Source organism: Leptonotus elevatus, chromosome 15, assembly GCF_054856555.1.
Source record: "Leptonotus elevatus isolate MCC_2025b chromosome 15, RoL_Lele_1.0, whole genome shotgun sequence".
NCBI classification, from domain to species: domain Eukaryota; kingdom Metazoa; phylum Chordata; class Actinopteri; order Syngnathiformes; family Syngnathidae; genus Leptonotus; species Leptonotus elevatus.
Window position 1 is genome coordinate 7,936,838 of NC_141253.1, and position 24,527 is coordinate 7,961,364.

The window sequence follows — 24,527 nt, forward strand, 5'->3', positions numbered from 1 at the left end:
TTGTGTAGCACTATCGTAACTTACAAGGCCCTCAAAATGCTTTGCGATTTGACGACTCATTTCACCTACTGATTACACAGCATCAGAAACAACTGGTCGAACCGACAACCTCAGGGTTGCCAGGTGACCACTCTACCACTGAGCCACGCCACCCTGTAGATTCAAATTTTAATCGCCTGATGCCCCTAATTTGTAATAATAATTTTATTTTCTTTAAATCGTGTCATCCGATTTAAATTTGTGATGGTAATTAACTGCATGACTTCAATAGTTAACTCACGATTAATCACACATTTTATATCTGTTCTAAATGTACAATAAATAAATAAATTGAGGTTTTCATACTCTTGTTAACAAAAGTGGAAACAATTTTAAACTAATAGAAATAGTTCAAATTAATTTTTGACGTCCATAGTCGTCAATGGCAGTTAATGAGTTCATGTAAATTACACAATGCTTTGTTTTGTCTTTACAATTTTTTACAGTGTAGTTTGACTTCCTCATTAATAAATAATAAGTGAGCTAAATAATTTATCTCTGTATATACATGCTACATTCATAATGTGTGTGTGTGTGTGTGTGAGTTTGTATGTTTGTTAAGTTTCATATAACCTCTTGTTCCCAAAGTACACACACTTTTTGATCAAGCTTCTTTTCCATCTGCTGCCCCAAACAACTGGAACACTGCAACAAATAATAAAACTCACCTCATTCATCCCAATATCATGGTTTAAAAAGTTGGTGAGTGACACTGTACATGATTACTGGACTTATTTGTACCCTGTTTAAAACCTTTTGTTCACCATTTTGCAATAAATTCAGGTGTTATGTAGATATGCAACTACATAACACTGTCGAGTTTGTTGCCTTTTCTTTTGCTTTGTTTTACTCTGCAGTCTGTCTGCCAGGTCAGCAATGCAAATGAAAAAGCTGTTATCAACTGCCATACCCGGATAATGTAAAATAAAATAAAAGTTATGTGCCTTCTCAATGACTACATTGAGTTAAAGTTATTCAGCTATTCTACCGCGTATCCTCTCTTTATCTTGATTCTTAAATGCGCTTGACCTCCAGCGGCGACCAGATTGAGCGTCATCATAGAGTCTATGATGATCCATCATTGTGTGAGGGCGCCACCTTGTGGAGACATGTATTTGATACCTTTTAAAACCACGACATACAAACACAATCTATCGTTTTTTTAAATCTATTTATTTATTTATTTATTTCTCTATTATTTTGTTTATTTTTCTATTCTTCAATTATTATTATTATTTTTTTTAATTAATTTTGTGTATGCTGTCAGTGAGGCCCTGGGGTCATCCAACTGCTTGGTGGTCAAGTAAAAAAAATAAAATTAAAATAAAAGCAAACTATGTTAGGTTTATTTATTTAAATAGGAAAAAAATCATGACCTAACTGAAAAATGTTCCCATGTGAAGTTTGTATGTTGTCCCTATCCTTGCATGGGTTTTCTTCAGGTAGGGCTGAAGGATTTTCTGTCTCCCAATACTAAGGGAGGGGGGGACTTAACCAATACGCTGAGAAAATAATCGATTTCCATGACTTTAGTGAATTTGTAAGGTTTCTTTCTTTCTTTCTTTTTTCTTTCTTTCTTTCTTTCTTCCTTCCTTCCTTCCTTCCTTCCTTCCTTCAATAAATCAGCTTTACACAGAATGAGCAAGTTCAATATAAAAGTAGTTTCAACTGAATGTATACAAAGAGTATTCAACAAAACGGTTCAACCTGATACAAGTGACAAATACAAGTTCAACACGTGCTTGCCATTAAGCAGATAGTACATGCAAAAATATGACATGTATTTATTCCATATGCTTAATTAATAAAAAAAAAAAACTACAATGCATTAGCAATATTGTTTCAGCTCACGACATAATAACTTGAGAAATCATAAATAGTGAGATTAATATCCTAGTTGTATGGCAGTGACTGGCACAGGCTACAAACACGCAAGCGAGGAGTGCATTGAGACAGAATAACTACTTGTGAGCTTTTTAATGTATTTTAATGCAAATAAATAAATACAATATTTTTAAGTATTATATAAAATGCTTTACTGGGGGCTACACAGACTTCTGATTGGGCTATAGCACCCCCTAGCCCTAGTGTAGTGCCATACATGTATGGTAAATTTTTTAATGATTGTTTACCTATATACAGTATAGACTGTGATTCAGGGTGTAGCCTGCCTCTAATTCACCTAAGATCCGAACGAGTCCAAGCACTATAGAAAATGGATGGGTACATAAATGAAAATAATTGTATTTTAACTTTTACAAAGAGGTTTACACAGTTGTCCAGAGTCAACAAGCAGGTAAGTAAACACTCTTCAAATGTCTTCCAGGAGGCGCCTTGCATGCTTTTCTTTTTTTTCTTTCACTGCTGTTTTGCTGGCAGGCAGCTCCTCTGGGGACATGCCTGGTGTGTCCAAGTAAAAAAAAGGAGTCTGGTCACATGACCACACTCAGGCTCTTCCGGGATCTCGTGTGGAAGTGTGCTTATCACTACTCCCAAGTAGACGCCTGTTAAAGCCCTCATAGATAATTCCTGCAGAGCTGCAGGCTTAACCTTTGAAGTCAGCAGACTAAAAACAGACTGAAATTCATCTGTCTGCACATTTTCTCCGCCACTTTATCTTGTTAAAGTGCCACAGTGACGCTGGAGTCTATCCCATCTGATTTAGGGTGAGAGGCGGAGCACACCCTCAACTAATCACCTGTCTGTCAAGAGGGCTGACACAAGACACATTCAGTGGAGACTTCAAAAAGACTAATACATGTTTTGGATTGGGTGATGATGGATTCAAACTCAAAACCTTGCTGAGAGGCAGCTGCGTAAACCAATAATTCACTGTGCTTAACAACACATTTTATGAGTTGAGATCGGTTTTGTTTTATTAGACTGGTGTCGGGCTTAGAGTAGTTTTTTTTTTTGTAGCTCTGATGTTACTACATGTTCAGGAATTTAACACTAGATGTCACTCAATACCAAATTATCATTAGTTCATGTGAGATTGAATAATAATAATAGAGAATAATGTTTTATTTATTTATTTATTTATTGAATATTCTGGCCTGCATTCACAAACGTGAACAAAGCAAGCGCATATTAATAGTGACAAACTCGCTCAGAGACATAAAAAAAAAGATCATGTATCATTTAGATCCATTTTAACTGTCATGGTGTTATTAACAAACACAAGTAAAGCGACATCATTTAATTCACACACAAGATAGTTAAGCACTGATATGTCTAATCAAATAATGTATCATAAGAAATTGTTCTAAGTGTCATATAATTTTGCTTTTATAGAATTGAAAGCTGATGTTGAAAGGGTCCAAAAAAATAAAGAAAAAAGTCAATAATTGTAAGCATTTTAGAATTATTGTTTTTAAAGCAACACTAAGGACCTTTCAGTTTTTATTGATTATGGCGGCGCCTGGAGGAAGACCACAATTCCCATGAGGACTAGCGCATTGCATCATTAAAAAAAAAAAGCATTTTTCTTTTTTTTTACCTCAGGCCAATGTTGATCCTTGACAGTCCTTTGATCCGGGTAGCTTCCCTTTTTTTTTTTTTCTTATCAGACAACACTTTTCAGTTGTTTTGCGGCTTCAGCCAGGAAAGCAGTAATCGTGCGTCGACACTCAAACTGACTTCTGTCTTTGTAACGAATAGAGAAATGGGGACGTGACGTATGGCATAAAGCAGTCAGCACATTTGTCGTTTTTTGTGTGGCAGTGTTCCTACCATCCTCTTCTAAGTTGCTTAGTAAAAATAATACAGACCCCCTCAGGACATGGCATAGGTACCATTCAACTAGTTTTAAGTCCACGTTTCATCAAAAGAGATGTGAAAATATTTGTATTAAGGTTGAAAAGTTCCTTAGTGCTACTTTAAAAGACAGATTAGATGCCACCTCAGTTTTCCATAATTATTGATAGAAATAGTACGTTAGAATCCGCCCAACGGATTCGCCTGTTGAGCAGTGTCGTGCAGACATTCTTTAGAGGAGCAGATGCTCAAAGTTGAAAAGGGAACTTTTTACACATTTGTACACATTCATTGTGCATATTCAACAGAAATTTATAGCTCCCTACTGAACAATTAGGTAAGCAAATCGGGGGGGGGGGGGGGGGGTGCTAATAGAGACTGAGTTACATAATATTTTACAGTTGACACCAGTCAAAAAATAAATACACAAGGATTTTTTTTTTTTTACAAACCCCCAAAATTGTTCCAAAAACGCTGATGAACATTCAATATATGTTTTCCACAAAACTTCGAGGAAAATTAAGGAAACAATTGTGAAATTCCTTTAAAAAGGGGTGGGGGGGGGGTCACAAACACGCACACGCTCTTGGGTGTCTCCAAACTGACATACGGCGAGTCATTGTACACAATACAGACAAAGCACATAACAAATGTGTTGCTGCATTTAGAGGATATCGCCTATTTTCAACAAACCCACAGGCATCCAACAATCATATTTCAAGTCACCACGGCGGCGTTCGTCCTAACGAATCCAAACGATTGATAAATATCAACACTTACTATGCAGATTTTGCAGCTTGTGCCATAAAGACAACATCTCTTTAGGACTCCGCCTGTGAACCAGCAGCACCGATTTATAAGCACAGGGATTCTCCCTGTCTGTCTCGGGGAGATCGAATGTTAAAAAACCGTGGTGGTGACTTGGAGACAGTCCAAGTCTTTCCAGGCACATTCCCAGGTAGACATCATCGATGGGGAAAAGGCAAACTCTCGAAGACACTTCTTTTAGTCGTGATGCAAGTGAGCGGGAGTACGCCACGCCTCCTCCTCCAGCGTACGTCGGGTAGGCACCTTTGTAGAAGCTTTCCGGTATGTAGTATTTAGCAGATGGATCCCGGTTTGGCACTGCATTATTGATGACCTCCCCCACAAACAAATCCATGTGAGTTTCATTTTTAATGGCCCGCCGCAGTTTGTGTTCCTCCCATTGCTTGTTCAAGTAATCGAGCAAGGCACCGGTTCGGACAAAGACGTCATCGTCCCCCTTAAAGATGAACACAGCTGTGGGGCAATATTGCTGCAGCCACTGCCAGAACAGCAAGTCCTTCAGGGTCAGGTTAAAGAAAGAGTCTCTAAAATCCCACTGGAGGATGTCCCTGTATTTTTGGCTCTCAAGGTCCAGAAAGTTTTTCAGATCTGGGTGAGGTCCCAAACTTGAGTCCTGCCTTCCAAGCAGGAACACAGTCCGCACAAATCCACCTTTCTTATTGAAGTCCCCTGCCACAAAACCACTGCGCCCCCAGGTTTCACGGATGGCTTGCCTGTTTTCAAAGTTTCCCACCTGAGATTTGATGGCCATGAGGAGCATTGGGTAGTCAAGACCAGATTTAGTCCTGTTCCTTTTGCACATAGTGGGTTGGTTGATAAGGATTGGATAACTCTTGCAATGCATTGATCTGACAAATGCCTTCATTTGTTCCGGTATATTGTTGACATCATAGAGATGAGGGTCCGAACACTCAGAAAGGCAATCGTCCCTAATTTGAGTTGATAATTCTGCTTCGGGCTCCCTCATTGTCCCAGTTGCATTTCCTCGTAGTATTGGATTGTAACGGCGGTCCAAGGAGTGCTGCAACTGGTTCCACAGCGCGCCGTGCTCCAGATGAAGCTTCCAGAAGGGGTTGAGCGGATGAGAGGCCAAGGCCCCGGAATTTGCTGAAATCCCTGGAGCGATGTAGTGGATGGTTATTTTCGGAGGCGCGTAGGAGATGGTGACGAATATGGTCACCATGATATAAATCACTAGGTGGCCGGTCATCATGCAAGGCAGCAAGCATAGGCAAAGCAGCCTCCCGTTGCACTTGCAGCATTTGCCCATTGTATGTGGTTGAATCGGGCACACACCTGCGCACAATGCAAATGTACTGTCAATCTTTATAGACTTTATGTATAAATGAACAAAGAAGAAGCCTCTATTAACCCTACTTTCTCAATGAATGTGTACCACTGCAGCAGCATGTTTATAACTAGCACTGCAGTCAAGCCTCTGGAGTTTTTTTGTCACCGTGGCGACGGCCCAGTGAGATTTATTAACTCAGTGCATCATTCTTTACCTACATGGAGCGACATGAAAATGAACATCCCTCTTCAAACAACTGTGCTCTGGTTTTAAATATTTTGTCTTACAGTTATTAAATAAATAAATTAAATGTGACTTTACAATCATTAAAACATATTCTCTGCTTAGCTACTTTGACTTAAGAAAAGCCCTTATTCTTCATGACCTTGTGTAAAATGAAAAATGCATTTTATACCTCATTTACATAAATAAAGTGCATGAAAGTAATGACCAGGAGAAGGACGGAAGACAAATCATGCATATACTTACAAGAAAACAAAATAATTATAAAATGGGTAAAGTCAACTGAGACTCAGCCAAGTAAAGAGTCCATCTTGTGATCTCATTCATCTGGATTACTTGTGACATATATAATTCCCCTCTGGTAAAGCATCACTGACGTCGATGAAGAAGCAAAATTACGAACAAAAAAAAAAATCCTCCAAATCCAAACAGTCGTTGGCATCTCCCGCTTCTGAGCAACAAGTCTCAGGTGAGACAGAGAAAGCACTGCGCATGCGCGTTATCTAACCAACACGCAACGTCTATATTAAGATACATTTGCAAATATACTGAGGGTGATTTTAAACACAGGAAACAGCTCAACCGAGCTGTGATTTATTTTGGAGAATTGATTTGCATGCAGGTGCTGCCAGGTGCAATAGTGTATTTGCATAATGCCACCAAATTACCTATGAAAAGCTACACTGACATCATACCTCGGTTTTAAAGTAGTAAACATATTATTATTATTATTATTATTATTATTATTATTATTATTATTATTATTATTATTATTATTATTATTATTATTATTATTATTATTATAGGGCAACTAAGGTAAACTCGTAAACATCAGCCACCAAAGCATACGTCACAATAGTATCCAACTGGCATTGACTCCAACCAATAGAAAACATGTCTGGCAACAAGGTATTGCCTGAAGCAATGAATTTAGCCAATAAAAAGAGAGAAAAGGCGGGGCAAACGTGAGTTTGTGTTGCTACTCCAAGCTTTACAGTTTGGTTGAGCTTTGAATGAGGGGCCATCATCCCGGTGGCTCATCGCCTGTATTTCGACTTTTAAGACTCGCTGGACCAATTTAAAATGAAAAAAATGGATATATTGACAGGTACCTAAGTGACCACCCGACTATCTTTCGCCTGCTCAGTCGGTAAGCATGTCTTTAACAGATAATAATATTACATTTGTAAGGGACGAAACACGCATCAGACCTGATTATTTGTCTGTCGGACAAAGTATAGCAAGCTTGCTAGCGATTTTTTTTCTCTCGCACTCGCTTTTGAAGCCGAGGGGAGGTGGAGAAGAAGGAGGATCAGTAATTCCAAGACAAAGAAACTTGAATTCATTTCATGTATTGGCACTTTGGGATAATGTGAGCATTTGTCTCGCTTTCTTTTGCTGTTTCTCAAAGTCTAGACTGAGTCGTTTGCGGCGGAGCGCATTAGCTTATTCTTCGAAGCGTGTGTGCATGGTTGTTTTTGTGTGTGTGTTTATATTATGGGTGGTTACAGAGGAGAAGTGATACAAACAGGCGGTTTCTCACAATGAGCTTGGATATTACAGACACAATACGGTCGCTTATCTTGTCCACAAGGCCCTGCTAGTCGCGATTAGCATTTCATTTTGACATTGTAGTTCTATCAACACGGTTTGAGCTTTTTTTTTGTTGCGCCCATGTGTCATTTGGAAGGTTCTTCGCACAACACCAGCATCGTTGCTTGCCCCCTTTTTTGTTAATTTATACACAAATTGAGAAATTCCGTAATTAGGAGGGAAAAAAAACAGTTTAAATATGTGTATTCTGCGGCTGATTAGCGGTTTTTACAGTCGCCGTCTCTTTGTCTGGCATTAAACAATTTGAAGTGGTTATATTGCCGTGACCGGCAACTCGACACCTTGAGTTATTTTGCCGTGAACGGTGTACCGGCTCGTGGAACAATGGTTTAAGGCGGTCACCACGTATGTGCGAGGTCACATGGTTTGGATCCCGCTCTCTACTACAATTTCTTGACAACAGCCTGAGGGTAATTGATGCTCCCTTAATGATAATGATACGCAATACACGGCACATATTACATAAATGGCAGCAACGATGATGGTGATGAATCACTGTAACAGTAAAAACAAAACAAAAAACAAATAGGTGAAATTAATGCCAAACTGAATATTCAGAGGTCCAGTTAAGTTGAGTGTACTATTGAATGAGGTCAGAGAAAAACATGTACAACAAATTACAACAGCTGCTGGCGAGTTGTATTTTTGATGATTTCTTTTATTTGTTTCTGTTGCGGTCCATCGGAACAGATTTATGTGAAACCGGTCAGTGATGTATAAGAGAGGTTCTGGGCTTGTGCTGAAAATGTGATGGCATGGATGAATCGACTTTTACGGAACTGTAATATAGTGAACTTTTTTTTTGGGGGGGGGGGGTCTTTCAGCCCCCAATGATCTCTTTTTGAGTGCAGCTTGGGGATGAAGTGCTGATTCCACGAGGGAAAATTGGGACGCATGGTCTTTTACAAAATCTGTACTTGCTGAAAGAGCAACCGGCAAGGATCACTGAAATAACTTTAAACTGATAAGTGATGGGAGAAAAATAACTTTATTATGAAAATTGGGCATTGCGCAATTATTTGAACAAACTAACCTGCACATTGCACACACACACACACACACACACAAAATATGGAGCTTTTAGAATGACATTTTGTTGCAGAAGCTTTGGAGGCAATCCTTCACTCAATTCGTGTAACTGTGACACTGCCCTGAGCAGGATGGAGCAAAACAAAACAAACCCGCACTTCCTACATGTTTCACAGTAGGTACTAGATGCAGTGTCGTTTTCTCGACATGCTTTGTTTTTGCGCTAGCAAGCAGAGGCGAGCGCCAGAACTTTGTCTCATCTGTTCAAAGGACATTCTCCCAGAAGCTTTGTGGCTTGTCAATATTCAAATTGTTTCAGTGAACATTTTGGCGTTTTTCGTTTTTAATAGAACAATTGAACCCCCCCGCCCTCTGTGTGTATAAAGTTAACCGAGGCGCCATGTTTGACCCTGCAGCCGGCCCAGGTTTAATGCGGCCTGACACTGCTCAGCTTTAGCAAGAGAAGGTTAACTCTGGTTTTGATAATGGGATAGGTAACTTTGTATGGGATTAGCGTTTGATTAGTATCAGCATCAACACAGAAGATTTGTCACCTCTGTTAAGATGGATTAGGTTTTAGAGGCTGACCTAGTAACCGGAAGATGCCCTGTATTGACACAATTATTTGAACAGTCTGCACACAAATTATGACAACTTGTCAATATGCCTTCGCAAGGGTTTTTCATCACTTTAGTTTTTTCTACGTTTACGTGTATTTGTCTCCTGTTTTTCAGGATTCGTTGGATGCTTCACTTTCTGCTCCCCCGCGTTTGCACATTCCATCCAATTTTTCACAATTTCCTAATTCGAATATTTTTCCGGGCTTTTGCTCAATACTCAGGACTTAGATTGGACTCCACAAAATACAAATGTATATTCTCCATTTGTCCCCTTTTATTTCCTGAAGGGTTTTAAAAATACAGCCTAACAGCTTTAAACCCCCCTCCCCCCTCCCTTGTTCCCTTTACATCAGATTAAGAGGCTAACTCAAAACACTCACGTACACAACGTTACATACAACATGTCCTCCATACTACCCTTCACTCCCCCGGTGGTGAAGCGGCTGCTGGGGTGGAAGAAGACTCCGGCAGGAGGCGGAGGAGCAGGAGGTGGGATCGGAGGAGTAGGGGAGCAGAACGGAGGCGGGCAGGAGGAGAAATGGTGCGAAAAAGCTGTCAAGAGCCTGGTGAAGAAGCTGAAGAAGACGGGGCAGCTGGATGAGCTGGAAAAAGCCATCAGCACGCAGAACATCAACACTAAGTGTGTCACCATACCCAGGTGAGACGGGAACGCACACACACGCCGTTGTATTTGTTTTATCAACGACTCTACTTAAAACATGGCCAAAAAAAATAAATAAATAAACTATCTTGAAAGCCAACCAATGTCACTTTGGGGCTTCCAGTTGAGTAGGGCTGGGCAAAAAAATCCAATTAATTCTAGTAATCGTCATTTTAAAAATTGAATCGTTGAAAATGACCTAAATTGTGAAATTGAGGTGTATATGAACACATAGAATTAGGGCTGCTCGATTATGGAAAAATAATAATAATAATAATTGAAATCCAGATTATTCAAACAATTATTTTTCTGTTACAAAACAAGGACATGTTTAAGTATTTAAAAATATTAAAACCAATAAAAAAAATAGAAACACTATAGTTATCTAAGCTCCTTTTGGATCAAATGTATTTTGGCAAAAACTTGAAGGGAGTGCAGCTTGTGCACTGTGCAGTAAGACGATCATTTAGTTTTTTGCTACAAAACAAGAACACGTTAACACATTTAAAAAAAATTAGGACCAATAATAGAAACACTATTATTATGTAAGTTCCTTTTGGACCAAACATAATTTATAATTGTATTTATTTATTTATGTTGGCAATAAGTTGAAGTTGAAGTTGGAGTGCATCAAGTGCACTGTGCAGTAGGACGATTTATTTATTTATTTTGGTACAAAACAAGAAAATGCTTAAACGTTAAAAAAACTAATCAAATTCTTTGAAACATTATAATTATGCAAGCCCCTTTTGGGTGAAACATTTATTAAAGTATTTATTTAAAAAAAATAAAAGTACAAATGTATAGATTTAAACAACTCAAAAATTTGTATTAATAATATTTATTTATTTTTATTTTATTTTTGCAACTGTGGAGTGTAATTGTTCTCTACAATTCCGCTAGATCAAAGTAATCAATGACCTGACTGACCACACGGCATACATAATGTGTAGTCAAACGCGTGTCCCAACACCACAGACTTGCAGGAAAAACTAAAAGTTGTGTAACGGAAAGCCCACTTCTTCATTCAAGGTCACACAGGTTAGCCTAGGAGAAGTGAAACCGGCGTGGAGGAAACCAAAATTTTACACGTGAAACCATCAAGCTTTAATTGTTGACGTTGTTAGTTTTGCAACAATGCCTTTGAGAGTGCTTTGGCCAAACATACAGAATTAAATGACTTGGCTTGTATAGCTGTTACAGGATGTCAACTCATAGACATCTTCCCTTTCTGCTTCCATATTTACACAATATGTCAATCACACATTTTTAAAAGGATACATTGGCAATAATTTAAGTCTACTATCGGGCGTAATGAGGGCAGGCAGATTGTGACAGACAGTTTGACAGAGGACTGGATTATTTAGATTTCCATTATTTTCTCTTTTCAAATTAGAATAATGTAGTGGGGAACCAGCGTTCAAGAAAGTTTCAGAGTTTTTCCATTGCAAAAAAAATTTGCCTTGGGTTTGCTTGGACCACCTCCTCCGTGGATCGTAATACTTCAGCTTTTTTACATTCTATACATCCGACATTATTGCGACACTTTGGAAAAGGCCCCTTTTCGATTTCTAAAGGATTTATATATATATATATATATTATTATTTTTTTTACAATTCCATCCATTGTAAGCACACGTGTAGGTTTAGGTGTAATGATTTTGTTTTAACAATGGACAATATTAGTTTATTTAGATTAGAAGGATACTATTTCGAAACATTTAGGCTTGAAAATGATTCAAAAAAGTTTTTTTTTTGTCAAACATTTCTCTTGTTTGTCAACAGAAATAACACAAATGCTCAGTTCATTTTTATCGTACAGTGTGCCGGCCTAAAAAGTGTCCGGGGAGCTCGACTAGAAGCATGCGATTATTAACTCTTCTGAGGATCTTCATTAAAGGGAGATCATTTGGACAAGAGATTTTTGGACAAAGATGCTCCAACGCCAAACCTCTTTTCTGTTCTTCACGAGAGGAATGTGAGAGTGATAACTGAAGTTAAGGAACGGAAGATAAGGTGCTGGTGCTTTTCAGATTCCTGTCGTCTTCAGTCTTGGATGTCGACCCCCCCCCCGCGCGCCAATTATCCTTTTGCTTCGTGGTATGATCCTTGAGATAACTGTTCTCTTATCACGGCTCAGTTGCTATTGCTGCATTTGGTTTTGATACTTTTACAATACTTGAGCAAAACCCAAAGTATTGTGATGTGGGTGTGCGCGGTGCATTGTTGAGAGGAAACAGGCGGAGATTTTTTGTTCGAACTCAAATGGAGGATGTAGCGTGTGAAAGATCAGAAGCATGGGTGGGATCATTACGACGAGTACAAGTTTCATTGTTTGCAACTTTGCATGCAAAAAAAAGAAAAAAGGATGGTGGTTAGTAGTGTTTGCGTGCATGTGTTGCGTTGTCTGTCATAAGCCATACACAGCACTTTTATACAAATTGTCTTATCTTATGTTGTTTAATTTTTTTTATGTGGTCTTGTCTTAATCTTGACGTTTTAAACTGTCATTTACATTTCTTTTTCTTTTTTTTTCATGTCACTTTTTGGGGAAAGTTATTATTTTGTGTGTAACAAAATAAAGCTGCCCAGATGTCCTTACAAACAATATACATTATATACATTGCAAATTGTGCATATGATCATGTGTTAAGAGAGTGTGCAGGCACTTATTTGAAAGGAGCTTATACATGATGAAAACAAGTAATGTGACTTTATGGACTGTCATGTTTTGTTTTGATAGGATGACATTTGACAATTTAATTTTCTGTCTCCATTTCTACGAAGAATCCAACTGTTTACGTGTCTGTTTGTAATGTCATCCTACTTATTTGGAATGGGACATCACACATTTACTGTCTGTTTGCTTTTATTTTTGCCATTTTTTTTGCTCATGTCCTGTATGTTTTGTGTGTGTGTGTCTGTGTATGCATGCGTGCGTGCGTGCGTGCGTGTCTATAGCAATTGCTCAGATCTATGGGGTCTAGGGTCAGGCCACATGATAGAGCAGTGGGACTCTTCAGGCATGTACGGATACCCTGGCCACAACAGGTGAATACACTCACATGTATACAAATTATGCATTTTGGGGGAGGGGGGGGGCAGAGTGCTTCAAGGCCAACAATGGTGGGCCATTTGTTTTCATGCCTACATTTAGAAACAATTAACTGATTCATTGCCATTGACGGCTACAGACGTCAAAAATTCATTTGAACTATTTCTATTGGTGTAAATTTTTCCCCCCACTTTTGTTAACAAGAGTATGAAAACCTAGAAAAAAATATATTGTACATTTAGAACAGATATAAAATTTGTGATTAATCGTGAGTTAACTATTATGCATTAATTACAATTCAAAATTGTAATCGCCTGCCGCCCCTAATTTTTTAACAATTTTATTTGTTTTATTTTAAGAAAAAAAAAAGATTATAAATAAAAAAAGTCTAGGTTTTCATACTCTTGTTAACAAAAGTGGATTTTTTTTTTTAAACTAATAGAAATTGTTCGTGACGTCAATGGCAGTGAATGAGTTAATAATGAACGTTCTACGGCGTATTGGTCCATTGTATAGCTGTGCCATTTAGGAAATATGGAAGTAACTTACCAAAACATAACATGTAAATTAAAGCATTATACTATTCCAGTGCGTCAGCTATAGTTAAAAAATTCATTCCACGGTGAAAACTTTTGCTGCTTATTTTCAGGTCGTTGGATGGGCGTCTTCAGGTATCCCATCGTAAGGGCCTGCCGCACGTCATCTATTGTCGCCTGTGGAGATGGCCCGACCTTCACAGCCACCATGAGCTGCGGGCCATCGACAACTGTCAGTATGCCTTCAACCTCAAGAAGGATGAAGTGTGTGTCAACCCTTATCATTACCAGAGGGTGGAGACGCCGGGTAATTATCTCTTTGGAATTGATTTTAAATAGAAGACGGTTTGTACTGATAGTTCTCAGCATCAGGCTGCCATCAAAAGGAGTGCTTTAAATGTCAGTATTCATGGCAGAAACGGTCATGGAAAAAGACGAGTGCCATTTTGGTCTCTTATTTCCACAGTGCTGCCCCCAGTTTTGGTGCCTCGCCATACAGAGATCCTGACGGAGCTTCCGCCTCTAGATGACTTTACAAACTCAATCCCTGAAAATACCAATTTTCCAGCCGGCATAGATCCTCCTAACAACTACATACCAGGTCTGTAAGCATGGCAGCCCTCACTGTATCAAATATGGTGCGTGTATTCATTTTACAGTAATGATGTAGATCAAAATCTAGACAGGCAAAACCCAGCGAGTGGTAACGCTTGAATCTCGAGCCCTTCAATGAAAGATATCTTTGGACGAAACTTTCAACATGAGTGTCTTTTTGGTCTCGAAATGATTTGTTTTTCAATGCTAAAAAATCCTACAGGACTTTTTGTCTTTATTTATTTTAATTTTTTTGACATTCAAATTTTATTTTATTTTATTTAAAAAAATTAAGTTTTTCAGGGCCCCAATTTTTTTTTAAGATTATTTATTTATTTTGTACTTAATAAATGTGGTTTTCAGTAATTACAAACCAGCTTAGTTCAAAAAAGTCTCTAAAGCACAAAAGGAGAGGCAATAAATGTCAGGCTGAGACTTGAGTTGAAGTAAAAATAGGCTTCCAGTATCAAAACTGGCCCCCAGAGCAACAAGTGATTTTCTTGGCAAAATCCCCTTTGCCTCACTGACTATTCCGAATAAGTGCATTTTACAATTGTCCTAAATATGACAAGTTGCCTTTATGACAGTGTCACGTTTTGACTCCAACCTCTCCTTTTAACCACTGATTAGGCCTTCCTTTTGGGTGTCCTCTGAACAAACCCCTTTAGTTTGCCTTCCAGCCATCGATATATGCAACTCTTACAAACACACATGCTGATCTGACTGTGATTGTGTCTACCGACTCATTGTGTGCGTGTGGCCTTCGCTAAAGGACTCAGACACGTCTTAGTTGGTGAAGTCTTATGAAAACGTCTTGAGTTATGATAAAATAAAATAAAAAGGGGAGGTTGAAGTAAATCACGATACAGTCATCGGCACATCAACAGTTATTACAAAAGATTTATAAAAAGAAAACACACCACAGTAGCTGCCATTCAACTCTTATCTAATTATTTTATATGGCATGGTAATTACCCGACCTACCACTGAAAATCTCATCAGCAAAATATTTGCTTTCGATTGTGTATGTAAAAACGTACATTAACGGCTTTACATTTTTCTTTGTGCCGTGTAATTGCTTTTACAGAGACTCCCCCGCCTGGCTACATTAGTGAAGATGGCGAGGCGAGTGACCAGCAGATGAATCAAAGTATGGAATCAGGTGAGCTAGTTTGCTTCGGTCTGCAAGTCTGTGAAACGTATCCTGACTCTTAATTGTATGAACACGTGTTTGCATCCGTTTTGTGTGTTTATGCTAGGCTCACCAGCAGAACTGTCGCCTAACAATTTGTCACCCGTCAGCCACGGCCTGGGTAAATCTACTATCGTTTTCTTTATAGATTTCTTTCCATTGTGTTGAGAGTTTCAAGTGAAAGCGTTATTGAATTTCCTCTGCGGGGATCAGTAAAGGATTATCCTATTGGTTGGAGCTGCAATTATTATGTAATAGTGGGAAAAACTAAGCCCAACGGGAGAAAGAAGACTTTTATATTACAGTATATTCGGTTGTATTGCATTGCTCGATTTTAGAAAGCGCAATTGCAAGATGACAATGTATTTACGAACTGCTTTTCTCAACAGACCTTCAGCCGGTCACCTACAGTGAGCCAGCGTTCTGGTGCTCTATTGCCTACTACGAGCTCAACCAGCGCGTTGGAGAAACATTCCATGCTTCGCAGCCTTCTCTTACTGTGGATGGCTTCACCGACCCCTCCAACTCCGAACGCTTTTGCCTCGGACTTCTCAGCAACGTCAACAGGAACGCAACTGTCGAAATGACAAGGAGGCATATAGGTATGTATTAGCAACCTCTTCAAATGTCTCAAATAAATGATTTATTTTACGTGCTTTATTTCGTTCCACTCTAACCTTCAGGTCGTGGAGTGAGGTTGTATTACATTGGAGGGGAGGTGTTCGCTGAGTGCCTCAGCGATAGTGCCATTTTTGTCCAGAGTCCCAACTGCAACCAGCGATATGGGTGGCACCCCGCCACGGTCTGCAAAATACCTCCAGGTTCTTACTCCTAAAGAGTGTTCCTTTTTTTTTCCCCACAGCAAACATTATGAGGCAACAACTGTCGTCGTTTCTCTATACCAGCGCCTCTAAAACCTTTTATTTATTTATTTTTTTACACCAACTACCACAAACATGAAAATACTTACTTAGTAGGGCTAAAACAAGAATAATCCAAAAAGTACATTTAAGCCACGGTAATATGCAGTTTGAACATAAACACTGATTTTAAATATGGGAACGGCATTCATCGTATTTTAACTGTACCACATATTTATATTTAAAAGTAACTCTTTAATGCAAATAAGCGGAAGTTGCTCACTCTGAAAATATGCATTTTAAGACAATGCCCTCTATATTGTAATGATGAATTAGAGGGAATAATGATGGATGAATAAACAGAAAAAAGGGCTCAAGCAAGAATATCAGATCAGACAGAGAGTATTCAAGCCGACAGGCATAGGAACGAAAAACATCAAGTAGGAATTTACCATAAAAAAAAAAATCTGTACCAGTGGTGAACATCACTTAACAGAACCAACACTTTTGCTCCGTTATGTTAATGGTACTGTCAGTCTTTTGCAACACTTTCTGCCTAAAATAATTCTGCTTACTAAACACAACTTCGAGTGGATCTGTGTCCTTTATGACTTAATTCCGGTGAAACTGCCCAGTCTTGAAAAGGCCAAATGCACACACGGACTTCTTTTTGATACTTGCTGAAATGAGGCCAACGAGTGAGCAATGCAGACAGTTTGCGTATTGTTTTTTTGTTACGTTTGAAGGTACGAGCTTTATAGCAAATTTCATACATAAGAGAGCGTGCTTTACGTGATTAAAAGTACACCATTTAAAAACAAAGTGCAGAAATAAAATGTACAATGTAAGAAAAAAATGCTTTACGAGAGTTTAATAATAGGCATAAGAGAAAAAAAAGCATGATTGTGTTTTATTAACCTGCACATACATGCTATATTGTAATTACAACATAATGTCCATTCGATGATGAGTGAAACGGTGCTCATTGGAAAAATAAAGCCCTCGAGGAAGAGTAACGATCTCCACACAACATGACTTGTTTTTCCTCAGCCTCTCACCCACACAGGCTGACTAATCTGTACCCATGCAATTTTGAACATTTCATTCTTGGCTGAAGCGGCAGCGTGAACGCAGTCATTTTGGGGCGCACGTTTGCGGAGAAGGCAAAAGCAAGCGTCACGTGGAGATGTCGGGGTTTGTGTTGTCAGCCTTGGGAATGATCTCAATCATGCAGTTTCGCATGACAGCAGCTTGTCATGTCAATGTTTGTTTTGTAAATCATGTTGACAAATGAACTTTTTGTTTTGTTTTTGCAAGACTTACAAAAAATACATAAAATATAGCTATCACTTTATTTCAAACAGGAATGGTATGCGTGTCACATATAGACGTCCAGTATAGACTAGAGATAGGCATGTTTTTTTAGGGCCAATATTGTTAGTAATCAAGGAGGCCAATAAACGATATTTGGAGTCCATATTTATTTTCACCCCAATTTTTTTAAAAATACAAATAAATAAATAAATAAATATTTATAATTTTTGTTAATTATTATTATTATAATTTTTTTCTTAAATTTTAAGTTTTCCAAAATTTTGAAATATCTGGAATGGTAAATTTTCACTTGTCTTAGTTTTAATTTATTACTAAAACAGAAGGTGCAGAGAGTTCCCAGGGTCAACAGTATCTTTTATAAAGGTAACTGAAAATGTAAATAAATACCTCATTCACTGCCATTGACGGATATAGACGTCAATTAAAAAAAAAAAACATTTTCTCTGAGATTTTTGTCGCAAATTGTTCATGTAATGGAACTACAGTATGAATTGTTTCTCTTTTGTTTAATTGTAAGTTGTTGCCTTAAATAAAGGAAAAATTAATGAAAGATTAATTTGAACTGGTCTTGCAGTGAATGAGTTCCCTGAAGTTGACACAGTTTGAAATTGATCTATTATCAGCCATTAGATTTTGTTGTTGTTGATATTTGTTAAAATGCTGATTATCGGCCTATCCCTAAGAACAACACAAGTTACAAGAAAGAAAAAAAAACCCATTGTGCCGCAAATACAGAAACATGTTTCTAGCAGTGCAAAGCATCTGAAGGCTAATCCCTAATCTTTCACTTCCAGGCTGTAATCTGAAGATTTTTAACAACCAGGAGTTTGCCGCTCTGCTGGCACAGTCCGTCAATCAGGGGTTCGAGGCGGTCTACCAGCTGACTCGGATGTGTACCATCAGGATGAGCTTCGTCAAAGGTTGGGGCGCGGAGTACAGGTATGTGTGTCTCCTAACACATATTATATTATATTATTTATTTGAACTAGAATTAGCAATCAAGGGTAATGTTTTGTTAACGTTTCACAATTAAGGGTCATCTCGCGCTCAATTTTCTGTTCATACTCACCCTAATCCATTCGTTGAGCGGGCCAGGGTGTAGTCAGCCATCAGCACATAAGGCAATATCCACCTTAAACATAAGCCACGTGCATCTGCGGTTGCTCTATTGTACGCAACTTGATCTGAACGGTAATGCTTTGTAGTGTAAACAAGGATTAAGCTGTAGCTTGCCATGCTGTACACATGTCCAATCCCTATTATAGTCTCCTTTTGTTGTAAAATGTGCACGATCACAGGACATTTGTCCATCCGTCTGGTCGTCTAACCATCCATCCAGCAAACATCTGTTCTGTCCCTGGCTCGCTTATTGTGTTGTAACCTCCCAGACAGCCTGACAGTGGGGGGGGGGGGGGGGGGGGGGTTTGCTTTGTCGTCATCGGTCGGCCTTAAATTGCTGTGGAGCCTGTCTGGTTAGCCTATAGCGGTCAGCTCTGTTTGATTCATCATTTGATCAGACTTTGCCAATGAATTAGCTAATAAGTATTTTTTACCGGGGTGTCAAAATTAGTGTGTTAATTTTGAGTTAATTTAACGCCACTCATTTTTTTAAACGCGTGATTATTGACTGCCCCTTACTTAATTCCAGTCACACACAGCAGACACTTCCACCTCCACGTCACAATTTAGGAGTAATACATTTAATAATGATGCATATATTTGTGGAGACTGAGGTCAAGTTGTAAAATAAAAGATTTTTTTTTTGCAGAATTTCACAAATTATTTCATGTTAAAAGATTAGTTAGCTCTTAATATAAAAATAAAAAGGCAATGTGCTGTCACCGTCTTACGAACGCAATTATGCCATCTAGTGGCAGAAAATTATCTCAACACAAATCAATATCACATTCGTTTTCTTTTACAATACAGTACATCTTTTTAATTTTAACTCAATTTTATGAATTATTATGAAATTACTGTATTAATGACTAAAAGATGCAGCCATATTTCTATTAGTTTAAAAAAATTTCCCATTTTTATGTCAACAGTATGAAACTTTTTTTTCAAAGTTTTGTATTTAAATTAAAACTTAGAAAAAAATATAAATATATTATTGTAAATGTACAATAATAAATGTAAACAAACACTATTAACTCATTCACTGCCATTGACGGCTATAGACGTCAAAAATTCATTTGAACTATTTCTATTAGTTTAACATTTTTTCCCCACTTGCTAATAAAAGTATGAAAACCTAGAAAAAAATGATTGTAAATTTAGAACAGATATAAAATTTGTGATTAATCGTTAGTTAACTAGTGAAGTCATCAAAAATGTTAATCGCCTGGCGGGCCTAATTTAAAAAAAAATAAGGGGCATTTAATCTTAATTAATCGTATGATAATTTCGTATCTGTTATAAATGTACAATAAAATAATTTGTAGGTTTTCATAAAAAAAATTATGAAATGAAAAAAAATTCAAACTAATAGAAATAGTTCACATGAATTTTTGACGTCTATAGTCATCAATGGCAGTGAATGAGTTCAAATGGAAGGATAGTTTTCTTGTGCACTTACAATCTGGTGGTGTTTGTTGTTGTTGTTGTTGACAAGCCCACCATTACGTGTTCTCAACCTTTAAACTGATGTTTTCTCCTGTCAGACGTCAGACGGTCACCAGCACTCCCTGTTGGATCGAGCTGCATCTCAACGGCCCCCTCCAGTGGTTGGACAAGGTGCTGACCCAGATGGGTTCCCCCTCTGTGCGCTGCTCCAGTATGTCCTAAACGGCATCTGGGGGGAAAAACAAAACTTGACATTACACAACATTCGACCAGCATCTTAAAGGAGTACACCATGATGGAGTAACAGACCAGAAGAAATGCACACAAAAGGACCTCGAGGATGCGAAAGAGAGCGCGTGCAGTCGTGGAATGTAAAACATCACAGTGAGCCTGATTATTACCTGTCGAATCAACCCCTCAGGCTGACGTTCCAATCACCATGGACCTAATAACTGAAGTCACGGCGCATATCCAAAATGGCAAGAGTGGCGCCCGGTTCCCTTTCAGGTATTTGACCGAGGTGCCGAAGCGGACTCGAAAAACGCAGACGACAGTTGGGGAATCGAGTCTCTTCTCCGGCGCTCGCCCTCGCTCTCGCTCACCAGTTACACCTTGCCTCCTCACTGCCTCGCCACCACGCCACAAGCTGGATTCAGTGTCAAGAGTTTTCGTTTACACGCCGTTGACTCGCAGTCCAACTGCCACTCTGGATTCAACTCAAAAAAAACGTTTGTCGGTTTGAGTGACCAAAGTTGCCGGGTCAAGACTTGCTTTTTTTTTTTTTTTTTTTTTGTGCTTTTCTCTCAGTCCACTCTATGCGTGATTGCGAAACCTTTTCGTTAACACATGCCCTATCTTCACGCAGTCTGGTCCCGACACACACACACACGTTTCCACTCAACTGCATACTGTATGTGTGCTACATCTCAGTGGGTTTGTCGAATAATTTAATTTAAAAGCGAGTGTTCCCTCCAGCGTAGATATGCGCAAGAGCAAAATTCTACGCACTCTTTTCTCTTGCTTCCTTACCCTATTCGATGCCATTCCAGTATATTCGTTATATTCAGAGTTGCGGTAAATGTGCAGAACGTAGTCTCAGTGTCGCCCCCCAGCTGTCAAGACGGTTAAAAATAGTCACGTGACGCAAGTCTCTGGAATATTGTGTTTCCCCCATTTATCAACAATGTATTGATAAGAAGTGTCCTATAATGTGGGAATTTAGACAAAATTGCCTCTATGATATAATTGCACTTCTCCAAATTTATGCACCCTTATTCTTACGACAAAAAAAAAAAAAGTTGCCTTTGATGTAAAATAAAACAAGAAATACTTTTAAATTGTACAGATAGGAATGTTGAAGAAAACCCAATAGCATATTTTTGGAACCATCGCTATAAAGTTATGCCTGAATTGGCTTATTATGGCATAAGCACTCATTTGATTTCAAGTGAGTTCTTGTCCTCGCCTAATGAATTACAGTCCAAACGTTTTCCAACTAAAATCTATTAAAGCTTTACGTATTAAGCCAAGCAATTATACTGCACATTTATTTGTGGTTTTATTCTGTTTTTATGTATTGATGATTTTTACAAAAATATATATATATCTATTCTATACAAATGAATATGTTGAAATTCTTTACTGCTTTGCCCGACGAAAGGATTGACCCGACAAGTATGTAATATAGGATAAAAACGTGCCACTGAAAACGAGCTAGAACGATCACTGTCCGGACTATCAACTTTGTATTTTTCTTGACTTTACTGAAAATAAGATTTGATTGAAATGTTCTTTATGAAATGAATTTAGAATCTATGAAATATAAGATCCTTTGGAAAAAAAAAAAAAAAAGGGGGGGGGGGTTATGTGGACCATTACTGCAAATTTCCTATGCTGTCCCAAAGACTATAAATGCAAGTTTGTACACACACGCGCACACACAAAAACAAGACCACTGACTGAAACTTAATGGCTTCAATTTCTAACTATTAAATTCAGTGACTTAGTAATATATTTTGGTTGCTTTGCTCTAAAATCATGAAAACACACCAGTATTCATCCACCATGCCAAAAGATTAATTTATGCCCTTCAAAAGATGAGAGATTACGTGTTTACCACCCCCCTATAGGCGGATTCAATCCCAACATTTTCTTTAAACATCCCCACATGTCTTATCATGGTATTGTGATTAATTTTGCTTTTGTGGAAAATGAGTTAAGCAGCAGAATCTACCGATTTTTCTCCATCTCAGGCGGCAGCCATTTTGCCACTTGTGATAGCAAGTGACAAAATGGCCGCCCCCTGTGATTGATAAAACCGGTGTGGGTAACAGATGTGATCGTGCTGCCAGATCGAACACGTCACGCCACAGCATTGGCTGGAAATGATCCAGTTGACGTCAAATATTGGAAAGAAAATATTAAAGATGGAATTTAGATAACAAAATGTACGGACTGAAATTGTAAAAGGGTAAATAAACCTAAAAATATAAGAGCAAGATATAATAAAATGGATTGAAAAAATGATTACACAAATTAATTGCCTGAGATGTGACAAATCTTACCAGTTTTGATTGCTAATGTGTTCCTACTATTATCATTAAGACAATTTTTTTGTGAACTACTAAAAAAGAAACCAAACCGAAGTGAACACGTCTGAATCGCGCATTTCGCGCTGCTGTGCTGACGTCATCGGCAAACATTTTGTTATTTAAATTCCATCTTCAATATTTATTTTCAAATGTTTTGACATCAACTGGATATTTTTTTTCAAATAACTTTATTGAACTATTGTAAGCGGTCATCTCCAGCCAATCCTGTAGCGTGACGTCATCGGGAGGCGACCCCGATGCAAATCTGGCAGCCAGATCACATCTGGTACCGACAACGGCTGTTTCTTTTTTTTCTGCTTAACTCACAAACACAATATTAATCAAAATGCCGTGTTGAGGAAAAAAAAACACATCGGAGTTGATGTAAATTCTCATGGGGTTAAACCAGCAGTTGAGCAATACAAAATCACATTTCATTAGTTGTTTGTATGAGAGTTATGTTGGTGAATTTATTGAATTGTAGTGTTTTATTTCAAACATAGGAGCAACATTCCTGCCTCCAACTCTTGGACTGTCATAAGTGTTTGCTTTGCAATTATGTGTGTTTACGTGCACGGGGGGGTTCTCATCCTCGTAGAGGCCAGTATGTTGATGGCGTGCGCCCCAGCATATAGCACATAAGCACAATGTCACAAAGTGGGACATGTGAATATTGTGTATGTCTCGTTATGCCCGGGTGTCACATTCCAGATTCATTGTTTACTTGGACTGTGACACGTTTCTTAACTTGTGCGTGTAAACACAAACGGTGGTGTATACTTACATGCGGACCAAGTTGAATGAAAAATTGACTTTTTCCATATAGGGCGGCCTTTTTCTGTTTCTTTTGATCTGGTTAATCATTTCCATCTGTATGGAGTTGATTATTCTACTCATTTGTACATAAACTGAACGCGCCCATGGCAGTAATGTTTCTCTCTCTCAATGTTTCATGTTTTCTTAATTTTTTTGTTTTTGTTGTTATTGTTACTTTTTAGGGAATATTTTACTGGACTTCTCAATGCCAAGATCAGTACATGATAAAAAAAAGAAATACCATGTAGTTTCCTTAAGGATGTTGTATCGGTGACATACAGTGTTTTGTTCTATGCATTGACATCAGATTGTTCAGATTGTATTCTCAGAAGTATTTTCAAAACATACAGTATATTAGTTCCCCCCCCCCCCCCCCCTTGTTGATTAGATGATTACCATTGTGTGCGTATTGCCATGTTCCAGCAAGCCTTTGTTTATTATAATTTTTTTTTTTTTAAATAAGTGCCACCTTGCTCTGCAGTTGGCTTTTTACACTTCCCGAAAATAATTTTTGCAACGGAAGAAATGGGCAGAGGTTTTCTGTAGGGCACATTGACACGCATTCTTATTACGAATCAACTCGTGTTTTTCTTTCTTCTGTGAAGGACAAGTGTGGACTCCCAAACGAGACTCTCTTTTTCTCTTAAAAACTACTCTGCAGGGGAAGGTCGCTTCATGTCCCTAGTGGTGTTATTGTAAAGTTATTTTCTTTATACTGTATGCTATTGCTTTTCTCTCTCTCCGCTTTTCACAAAGCATATCCAGTTCAGCTGATAAGCTGCGTAAGGATATCTGTCTTCTTCAAACACTGAACTTCATACACGTTCGCGTTATGAACAAACAATGAACTGTGTACACTAATAAAATTGGTATGAGTCTAAATGATGTGTGTCCCACGCACC

General features: G+C 38.3%; 2 protein-coding genes across 4 annotated transcripts; one reads left to right on the forward strand and one right to left on the reverse strand.

Moving 5' to 3' along the window:
- Nucleotides 1-4,564: 4,564 nt before the first annotated feature.
- Nucleotides 4,565-6,536, reverse strand: LOC147161827 (N-acetyllactosaminide beta-1,3-N-acetylglucosaminyltransferase 2). The gene is made up of 2 exons (XM_086097093.1): nt 6,404-6,536; nt 4,565-5,919 (listed from the first exon to the last, which is right to left on the reverse strand). Exon 2 carries the CDS (start codon nt 5,891-5,893, stop codon nt 4,565-4,567), a length of 1,329 nt encoding a protein of 442 aa, XP_085953219.1. The 5' UTR covers nt 5,894-5,919; nt 6,404-6,536.
- Nucleotides 6,537-7,164: 628 nt separating this feature from the next.
- smad2 (SMAD family member 2) lies at nt 7,165-24,507 on the forward strand. Of its 3 annotated transcripts, XM_086096050.1 has the most exons (12): nt 7,165-7,307; nt 9,535-9,671; nt 9,774-10,078; nt 13,043-13,132; nt 13,786-13,979; nt 14,139-14,273; nt 15,354-15,428; nt 15,526-15,579; nt 15,848-16,060; nt 16,142-16,279; nt 18,448-18,592; nt 20,317-24,507. In XM_086096050.1, the coding sequence occupies exons 3-12, from the start codon at nt 9,822-9,824 to the stop codon at nt 20,438-20,440; spliced, it is 1,425 nt and encodes a 474-aa protein (XP_085952176.1). In that variant the 5' UTR covers nt 7,165-7,307; nt 9,535-9,671; nt 9,774-9,821; the 3' UTR covers nt 20,441-24,507. The 3 variants fall into 3 exon arrangements, with proteins under 3 accessions (XP_085952176.1, XP_085952175.1, XP_085952177.1); XM_086096049.1 differs by having other exon boundaries at nt 9,535-10,078; XM_086096051.1 differs by lacking the exon at nt 13,043-13,132 and having other exon boundaries at nt 9,535-10,078.
- The last annotated feature ends 20 nt before the right edge of the window (nt 24,508-24,527 follow it).